The sequence below is a fragment of the Lactuca saligna genome, chromosome 1, assembly GCF_052625555.1.
Source record: "Lactuca saligna cultivar CGN05327 chromosome 1, ASM5262555v1, whole genome shotgun sequence".
Taxonomy (NCBI): Eukaryota; Viridiplantae; Streptophyta; class Magnoliopsida; order Asterales; family Asteraceae; genus Lactuca; species Lactuca saligna.
Genome location: NC_136417.1, coordinates 15,987,501 through 15,998,332, shown reverse-complemented (window position 1 = coordinate 15,998,332; position 10,832 = coordinate 15,987,501). Strand labels below are relative to the sequence as shown.

The 10,832-nt window shown below is 31.0% G+C and overlaps 1 protein-coding gene across 1 annotated transcript; it reads right to left on the bottom strand.

The window, feature by feature from the left end:
* Positions 1-443: 443 nt before the first annotated feature.
* Positions 444-2,578, bottom strand: LOC145019141 (thylakoidal processing peptidase 1, chloroplastic-like). The gene is made up of 6 exons (XM_078976713.1): positions 1,575-2,578; positions 1,372-1,440; positions 1,216-1,284; positions 1,036-1,122; positions 868-935; positions 444-745 (listed from the first exon to the last, which is right to left on the bottom strand). The coding sequence occupies exons 1-6, from the start codon at positions 2,256-2,258 to the stop codon at positions 634-636; spliced, it is 1,089 nt and encodes a 362-aa protein (XP_078832839.1). The 5' UTR covers positions 2,259-2,578; the 3' UTR covers positions 444-633.
* Between the last annotated feature and the right edge of the window lie 8,254 nt (positions 2,579-10,832).

The window sequence follows — 10,832 nt, the reverse complement described above, 5'->3', positions numbered from 1 at the left end:
CTCAGAATAAATTTTCAACTAGATAATAGAACTATTTAAAAATTTTCTATATATATCCTTTATTAATTGCAATAAACATATTTTTATATAAACCTCTATGTGATTTTACAATTATACAGCGAACTTTTTATAAAACGTGAGCTACTAACTTTTTTACCAAGTAAAATTGGATTGGATAGTTGTGTTTCGAAACTGAGTAGAAAGGAACGATTGGATAATGGATACCTTAAGTCCAACACCAATGCAATTTGAACGCAACTATTTCAAGCGTTCAAACAAATAAATATTCAGCATCAAAATTCTACTCGGTTATTTCAAAGACTACAAGAATGACCGATTCCTTTTCATCTTTACTCAAATTTCATAACAAAACATTCATCAACAATTAAAAAAATGAACGAAGTTTCAAATCCTAAAACAGCCACAACCGACCATCAACACAGTTACCCAGATAGTAGTTATATATTGAAGAACGAATGCAAACTATTCACAATGCTCAAAAACAACGAGCAAAAAGTTAAACAAAATTAAAAAAAAAAAAAAAAAAAAAAAAAAAAGAGGGACAAAAACCAAATTGTCATAAAAAGGAGTCATTCAAGATTCACCCTCTACCAAAGATCAGGGTGACAAGTGTCAAGAATGTGCAACACCTCTTTTCGCATTATATATAGTGTCTGAAATCTTCGCAGGCGGCCAATAGCGGAACACAGACCTACCCACAATGTTTTTTACCGGAAGTGGACCCCTGCACCATCACATCACAAAAATCATAAGAATTGTAATCGTGATAGAGGACTAGACTGACAATATCAGTATCAGTTTCAGTCCAATGAATGTCAAACACAGTATAAAAGTCACAAGCTTTACCAGTCGTGCGAGTCAAAACTGTTGTTACGGTTGTCACCCATCACAAAGACATACCCTTCTGGAACAAGCTGAACCACAAACAACATAAACATGATTTGAGATTAAATCTTTTGTTCTAATTAGAGTATAATGAAGGCTTTATATGGAGTTGAAGGAAAAGAAAGTTACCAAAGGTTTCATTTCGTATTTTAATGGCTCTAAGATGAATTCTTCATCTTGTGCTACATCATTCACTAATAGTTTACCTCCTCTTACCTAAAATATGGAACGAAGTTAATATCTTGGAAAGATAAGTGCTGTAGATAATTCTCTTGAAAAAAGGAGGATGATCATGAATCATAATCTTACCTCAACCCAATCTCCAGCCTTTGCTACAATTCTTTTTATAAATACATCCCCAGAACTGTAACCAAATTCCTACAAGATTATTGATCCAAGGCAATGAGCTAACAACAAAACATAGAACTAATCAAAGATAATTATAATCAAGAAGTGAAATCGCACCTGAAGAATGGGAGGAGCCTTGAAGATCACAATATCTGAAACTTCTGGCTTCCGAAAGATGTATGAAACCTAAATCAATTACAGGTAAAAAAAAAAAACTCAAAATCTTGCTTACAATCATTATAAGAATTGAAAAGCTAAAATGGCGAAATTGGCAACCATCGTCCATATAGTGTGGAATAAGGTTAGAATTGGGATTATACCTTTTCGGCCATAATGCGATCACCCACATCAAGGGTAGGGCTCATGGATGCAGAGGGGATGGATCTTGGTTCAGCCAACTGCGATCGGAATAAGATGCTGACACTCAAAGCGGTGAAGGCGGCCTTGGCATCATCGGAGCAAACATTCAATAGTTTTGAAAACCAATTGTTCCTCTCAACGATGATTTTGGTGCTTGCAACATTGCAGGTTTGCACGCAATCAGTAGTAGTCTGATTGGACTTCGTCGAGCTAGTACCGCCTTTATCAACCTCCGTACTGTTAATCTCGTTACATGGGAGCCACTTCGACCCTTGGAAAAACGGAATCAAGGAAGACGCCTTCAACGGCGAAATCCCAAAAACCCCAGAACCACCACCAACGCCACCACCGGTAGTCGTTGACTTTACCAACGAGATCAATCCAACAACGAGGGGAGAAGGTTTGGTGGAGGTCTCAACGCCAAGAAAATCACATGCGAGAGTGGCATACGCCGAAACCGAGCACCTTGAACCCGCCGTTGCTCCCGGATGGTACCCGGGGACGGGATCTCGGTCGGGATTCTGGAATATACGAGGACGAGAAAAAACCTCGTGAAAAATTCGGCATGTATTGGATTTTCCGGAGGCGGTGGCTAGGTTTTGGGCCACGTAGCCGGAGTAAGAAACAGTGAATCTGATCGCCATAAACGCAATTTTGATTAACAACAAAAATATTTGGAAAATTGCTTCTGCGGTGATCAACTGTTGTGACGTGAAAAGAAAACTCACAAAGAAAGAGATCCCATTGAAATGGAAGGAATCAGTGAGATTAGGGGGGTGGGGTTGAATCGAAGGGTGGGATTAGAACAAGAAGGGAAGAATCGGGAGATGAAAATTGGGGAAAATGATGAAATCGAAAAACCCCAAAGCTGAAAACAACCTGAGATTTCCTCCGGGAAGTGATGGAGAGATCTCAAGGGTGTGGCGACGAAAGAGACGAGAAGAAACAAGGAAAGCGGAAGCCAAGGGGATAAATGATTTTGTTTATACGGGGGGGCTGCTCAATTCTTCAACCTAATCACCCCTAATTTTCACAATAATTACAGTAATACCATTATGACTTTAAGTTAAGATGCGTTTTATAATATTCCCGCTTTTTATTATCTGTTTGGTACGAACGTATTTTGATGTATTATTTTATCAGATCAAGACAATCATATTTACGAAGATACACAAATATATGTTTATAATAATGTTATATTCTTTATTTTTATATGTATAATGTAATTGTTTAAAAAAACCATTAGAATGTAATCAATTGAAAGTTTGTTTTCCTAAAATACCATTAATTTAGTACTTTACATAAAACACTTCTTTAATGACTATTTTGAAATAATGATGTATTTTGAAATCAGTCAATACCACGATAAAAGAAATCCTTTTAAATAGTTTTTAGGGAGAAAATATATGTAAACCACTATCTCATTAGTAAACACGAACTTTAGTAATAAATTGTTATGTTTGTAAACATATTTAACAGCTCTACATTATTATTTTAAAAAAAGAGACAAACTTTGACTTGGTATGTATAAATCTTTTGTAAAGATGATCTATCATCTATAATGTTTTTATGCCTTCAATTTTGAAATTCTATAAGAGGAAATAACAGTAAACTTAAATTTGGTCATTGTCTTACAAAAAATGTATATATTTAAAATTTCAGTCTAAATTTTTAGATTGTCCGTACTTGCGTTTTGTTTTGGATATAATCTTTATCCTATATTTTTTACTTTAAAATTTTGTACTAAATTTGCAATTTTAAGTAAAACACAAAAACCCGTATCCTTAACCAAATACAAACATTTTGACAATATTAGGTTAATTTCAATTTTTAGACCGAAGTTACATTTTTATATAAAACATAAGGGTCAAATTTGTAATTTAGTTTATAATAAATGTATATGTTTAGAAATAATGGATATTTAAGTTAGTCTTTCTAAGAAATAAAAATAAATACATTATATTCAGCCATAAACTTTAAATTTTTCATAGTAACAAAATATAGAAAATTTTGTATTGCTTTGAAACATATGGTTCTAGGGATTTATGAAATTAGAGTCTCGGTATTCAACTATTTATTATCAACCATCAACAAAGAGTACACTACGAAAGGAAGTGGGGGTTGTTTGTAAATATTTTAACTGAAAGTGATATTAATGAAAAAGACAATAGATGGAAGGGTAGAAGTGAAAAACGTCATGGACGAAGCATGTAGCAAGATTGATGACGTAAGCGCATACGGTATCAGCCCTTTTTTAGTTTTGACTGAATCCGGTGGGGATGTTCCCCACCAAGAGAATCATCATCTCTTTCCTTTCTTCTAAAAAAACAATAAATATATAATTGTCAAAAACAACCATTTGAAGAAGCAAATGTTGTTAACTAAACAGACATAAACTTCAAATAAAATTACAATTTTGTCTCGTTATAACATTAAACGTTTTATATGTGTTTTATTATTAATTATAAATAGTAGAGTATATAGGAATATCAAAAAATCTCATGAAACCCATCTTATTTGGGTTATTTATTAAAAAAAATCAGGAGAAGGGATGGGAGTGGAGGCAAGGTTAACCTCATTTTAAATTACGGTAGCGGGGGCGGGGGTGGGTAGACCCATCCCAAAACCCCCGTGTGGATACTGTTTATAAATTATACATACATTAATTATATAAATATAATAAACAATAATATGTTTTTGAGTTACCAAAATTTAAAAATAAAAAAAATAAAAAAAACATGTTTTTAAGTTGTTAGTATAATATTTTTAAGATGTCATAACTTTTTTATTTTTAACATATAAAAATTTGCTATAAATAATTATTTGTTACCTAAAAATAATTATTTATGCCCAAACAACAAATTCTTTTAGCCTAAAAAAGAAAATCCAAAATCAATTGAGGGTGGGAGAACGAAAACGCGGGCGGGGGTAATAAGGGGGATTTGGGGGCAGGGGATGCACTCTCGGTCCTGTTTGTCCCCGTTGACATCCCTAATACTATATACTTAAATATTTGAAATTATTTACTTTTTTTTTTGAACCGGCAAATACAAATATATAATCTACACTTAAACTAACATCTAATTTCACTTATATCCACGACGAGATTTGAACCCTCGATCTCAAGGAGGGAGGACATCACCTGATACCGTTGGGCTAGAAGCCCTTTGGTATTTGAAATTATTTACTACTTATATAAATTTATAAGCCAATATTAAAAACAATTTATTACAATTAGTTACTAAGTAGTAAGATTCACACATAAAATGAAATATCATAACTAATATTGAAAGTTCCTTGCTCGATTATTAAATATCTTTCTATATTTTGTCTTATATCCTCCCGTTCATCTTAACATCTTAAATAGTAATATGTGTCACACAGATACATTAAAGTATTATTACTTTCATTAAATATAACATGTCATCATTTAAGATAGATAAGACCATACATAAAAGAATATTTAATTTATGTTTCTTTTTTTTTTTTTTTTTTTGTTTTTGCCTACATGTGATGAAATGATCGGGTCCTTTTCCAACAAGATGAGTCATATGAGTCCATTTTGACGATATGTTAATCTTTCTATTCTAATAAAAGAATACTTTTAATCTCTTTTTGACATGTATTATTCTATTAGGTCTTCTAATTAATGCATATTTTATTTTACTTTTGTCATGTGTCACCCTATCTGAATTTCTAATTAATGCATGTCACGTATCAATCTATTAATTCCTAATTTTAAATTTTAAGTTTAAAATTTTCCACTCTAATTATATTAATTTAATAACATTATAATAAAAATTAAAATAAAACTAATACACATTATAATGTGATATAATTTTACATATCTATTTAAATTAACGATTATAACTTTATATAATTAAAAAAGATCTCTTAATTGATAATTTATTTAAATTAATTGATTAATAATTTTGAGTTTTCACTATAAAAGTTTAATTAATTTTATAATCATGGTTCCCACGGGTTATAGACTAGTTATGTATAAATGAGATTATATTTTTTGTTTTTTCAACACTATCTCAAAGAAGTGAAGAACTCTCTAATATTATCTTAATTATAGACAAATATTTGTTCTCAAAAATAATATTCTTCTTCACTTCTCAATTTTCAGTAACTTATCTATATTTCTATATATATCGTATTTCATATTCTCTTGTTTTTTCAAGTTCGTAGGTGTTTTCTCTTTGTATTAAAAGTAAGCATCAAATTAATTAGGTCATGGGTTTGATATCATTACAATTTTGATAAAATGATGAGAGATATAGAAAGAGTGTGATGTAAGTTTGTGATCTAAGAAGGGTGACCAATTTGGCAATCCATAATTGAAAAGGATAACCAAGATATGGATATGGAGTAAATCGGTAAAGATTCAAATTTGACTGTATTTAGATCGAACACGATAATGAATATTAGTATGTTTTTTAGGTCTTATTTGTTGATGACTGGTCTTCATTATCAGCTGTATGAAGTTTGTGTTTTTTTATGATTGTTGATATGAAAATATGGGATGTAGCAAGAGCGGATATAAAAGAAAGCTTTTCATTATTAAGTGGTGTATCTTGTAAACTTATGACGTTTGTTCTCTTCCACACGATTTTTTATGAGTAAACTCTTAAGCATATCATATCACAGGAGCCCATCAATATTTAGCAGTCGGCCCATCAAAAGAGCCCAAAATTGCATAGAAACATAGACGGAACATAATTAACGACTAACTCCTCTCCTTAAAAATTTACAATTCACCACAATAACATTATCCTTTAAGAGCTTATTCAGAGACTCGAACATAATTGTTTTCTCTTCCAAACGGCTATGTAGTCGTTTTTTTCCCAAAAATTAAAAAATAAAAATAAAAACATATATTTTTTTTTGGAACGGACCGAATTTATAAAACCACAACCTAAAAAAAAGGTTGGGCAAAAAACAAACAAACAAGTTACATAATTTACATAATGTCAAAAGGAGAACAAATTTTTATTTAGTTGATTTCACTCTAATCGTATAACCGCGTATATTTTTGAATATTTGTAATCTCTATTCTTTGTTGTTTCTTTGATCTTTCGATCAAAACTAACATATTCACAATCTCTGGTTAGAGGAGTCTTGACCAACAACGAAGTGATTGATAATATTGAACATGATTGGAGAAATAGATATAAAGAAAAATGAAATGGAAAAGATACAATACAAAAATACATTTAACACACATTTAAATAAATAGTATGATGCATTTATAGATTTACAAAATACATTCTAAAATATATTATATATTTATACTTTGAAATATTTTTCCATAAATGATCGATGTTTCGTAAACTAAAACAAATTATTTTTAATTCCATAATATATCTATAATGAGCAAGAAGCTGGTGAGTCAATTATAATCATCTATCATCGTTTCAATGCTTATCAGTGACATTTCATTTGCAACTTCAATTAGTAAATCAAAATCAAGTTTATCCTTATTATTATGTTATAGAATCCACGTAAATATATGGTTTCTTAGTTAACTATTCAAATTTTATGTTTTAACAACAAAATAAATACTATAAATCAATGATACTTTCGGCCATTTTTGGCAATTTTTAATACAAATAAATATGATTGCGAAATTTGGTTGCCTCCTTTCATCATTTCGTAGAGGTACCGGGTGCGTAGTAGAAACTTAGTGCTTAGTTTCATAGCATGCTCATATACTTCCCATTCAAGTAAAAATATAAGCTTATATATAAAGAATAACACGTGAATATTCTTTTTTTTTTTTTTTAATCTATAGTATTTAGTATTGACACCTCATATCTAATTAAGCTGTGAACTTGAGTCTTCATTCACTGGTTTGAAGTTTGAACGGAAATTTACATGGGTGTATCTTAATTCTTAACAATCGCCTCAAAAAAAAATCTAATTAATCTACGTGGACTTGTAAGCCTTTAAATTTATGAAGAGTTTCAAACACTAATAGTTAGTTAAACACCTTTTTGATTATCTTCGAAATTTAAATGTTATATTTCGATAATTATGATTCTTTTTCCACATGGCGTATCTTAATTATCACGATTTTCCTTTTTCTAATTTTACCACATAAAAATCTATAACCACTTGAGAGGTCAAGTTACTTTTTGTCATTTGGTTCATTTTTATAAGTATATTTATGTACCCCATCATCATTATTTTAATGTTTTTATATCATTTCTTGGAATTTTAGCCTCATATTTATTATTTTTATTTATAGAATTCATCCAAGAAAGGCGGAGTACTCAAAGCTGCTTTTGTAGGAAACAAAAAGTGTATAATCAGAGGGGAGAGTAAGAGCATCTTCAACTCTTCCAAGTGCAATGCACAAACAAATTATGTAACACCATTAATTTATGAATAACTCTTTTTATAAATTTATTTCATATAGTTAAATCTTTATAGGATCTCTAAAATGGATTTTTACTTTTTGTTTAATCTTTTAATATATATCTAAAACTAATTTAAACAATTTTGATAAATAATGTAAATTGAGTTCCTCGCTTGATGTCAAATGTTTAAACCATATTATGACTATTATTTTGCGATTTTTACCCCCATGTGACCGCTCTAATAATACGATTTACCATTTTTTATGTTCAATCTTATAAAGGATTAAAAAAATTAATATGTACACGTTTTTATTGGACAAGTTATAAAAAAAGTTATTATTATTTTGTATTTGGGGTTAACCATTACGAATTTAAACTGCACAAATCGATATACTTTTCAATCTGATAGTATTAACCTTTAATCATAGGTTTATGTTTGCTTTAAGTGTCGTTTTTATAGAAAAATGAAAGGGTTAATTAAGATAAAGTTAGACTATAAGATGTACATATTTAGATATAAAAATTTCAAAACGAACTAAATTAAACTTTAAAAAGGTAATTTTAGATTAACTATAATCGGTGACATTTTATTGTAACTGATTGGATATGTTACCAACTTATATGGCATGCCACATAAATGAAACCTTATCCAATTATATCTATATGGAGTTGATGTTGCGTCCACGTCTCAACTCATTTACAACCTAGAGACCAAACATGCGTATGTTCCATCTCTCATTGGGATGGAGCTAGAACGTGGTCATCAAGCAAATCGTTGGCATCAATGAGATAACCATGCCCAACAAATGGCTCTAACACCATTATGTATTTTGGCTTATGCACAAATTTAGTATTTGAAAAAGATTTTACATCATCAACCACCTTTGTTGGTGACACTCTCCTTTGGTTGAATATCAAGTCACATCTTGTCTTCCATATGAGCCATGCAACCTTATAAGTCATAACATCATTCCTAATAAATAAATAACTTTTATCAACCTTATAAGCCATGCAACTTTTATCATATGAGCCATGCAACCTTATAAGTCATAACATCACTCTCCTTTGCCCAACATGATATCTTTTAGAAATTTTGAATTTTTTATTTTCCACTTATCATTTTATTGTATTTTTCATTTTATTAAATTAAAATTTCATATTTATTATGTAAGTAATATATATGTAAGGTATTTATTATAAAGGGTTTATATATGTAATGTATTTAATACATTAAAGCCTCATTAATTTTAATAATTCAAAAATTTTCTTTTTTTTTTATAAATTCAAACTTTTCAAATTGTTAAAATTTCATATTTAATTTTTTTAAAATAAACTTATGTAATACATGGGTGTCACACCTAGTACACATAATAAACTCCTTCTCTTTTTTTCGAATGTTCCCCAATGTGAGCAAAACTGTATCAATTCTCTAATGTTGTCTACTTGGGGATAATTAATTTGGCACCATCTGAAGAGCCACGTCCATATCTCACCTGCAAATGGACATTGAATCAAGATATGATTTGAATCTTCATCACTGGAATTACATTGCGGGCAAGTTATAGATTCAATGTTAAAATTCCTTTTCTGAAGTGCGCATCTGGTTGGAATGCTATCAAGGTTCGCCTCTTATTGTGTTCTCTCTCTCTCTCTCTCTCTCTCTCTCTCTCTCTCTCTCACAACCCACATCCCCACTAGTCAGCGTCCTCCATGTTCAAATATCAGTCTCCTTCCCATCTGTGACCGCCTGAACTAAAAAAGAAACCCACATGTCTCCTTCGTGTATGGATTTTGCCCTAGCCACCGTCTCCCTCACAATTGTGCCACCATCTCCAGTTTATTGTGAACGCTGAATAGATGAAGCATCGATCTCCGACCGGCGACCCTATGTCACCATCTCCAGCGTATCCACCAACTTTTTCGCCTCCGACTACAACGCACACATCTCAGCCTCTCCTGATACAATGCACCGGCTTTGTTTTTTGCATCTGATCGTCGATTTCCAGAAAATGTAAAACGAATTTTATCATCGATTTAGTTTTCTTAATTAACCAATTTTTTCTTTCATCTCAAAATCATCTGTTAATTTCAAAATCAGTTCCAGTTTGTTGATTTACGAATTGATCATTTTTTGAAATTGGTTGAAGGTTTGGAGATGGTGATTAAGTGTAGAGGGGAAGAAGAAATTCTGCTTGTTGTGCAAGCCATTATTCGCATCCGATTATTCTCAATTTCAAAATTAACCACCTACATCTCCCTCTTTACATAAGTTCAACACAATTGTGCCATGCCGCCTGAAGCCACCGATGATGCCTGAATAGATCTATAACAATTCATATGGTTTATTAACTTGGAGGACAAATAAGAGACCAAGGGCCATTCACAGACAACATGATGTGAGTTCCTCTTTTTCTTTTGATTTTATCATATCATAATTCTTCGTATGAATTGCAATTTTAAGATTCTATTTTGGATTGTTATGATCCGTTTAGTTTACCATTTTGGGGATCTGATACTTACTGACTGATTTCTCCATAAATTGCAGATACACCAAATCCATAGATTGAAAGATAGTTTGCATTTGTTTTCAAAATATATCTTCATATTTCTCACTTTTTCTCCAAACCATTAATTCTTCACAAACATTAGTTTTGATTTCATTTAAGATTCTGATTTTGCGATTACATGAATTGATATTGTTAACATTTTGATTTAGGGATTTGATTTCTGGAGGTTTCACTTTTAGTTTTGATTTTGTTTTGGTCTAAGTGTTTATCGGTGATGGTTGTAAGAGATTAATGATGTTGGAGGTTAACGGAAAGGTATAGGAAAATGAAAGGGTGTGGGTGAGTG

Coding starts and splice junctions, on each gene's coding strand:
- LOC145019141 (XM_078976713.1), bottom strand. CDS start 2,258: ATGGCGATCAGATTCACTGTTTCTTACTCCGGCTACGTGGCCCAAAAC. Junction 1,123..1,215: donor AGGCTGGAGATTGGGTTGAG/GTAAGATTATGA, acceptor TCCATATTTTAG/GTAAGAGGAGGTAAACTATT. Junction 936..1,035: donor AATACGAAATGAAACCTTTG/GTAACTTTCTTT, acceptor TTTGTGGTTCAG/CTTGTTCCAGAAGGGTATGT.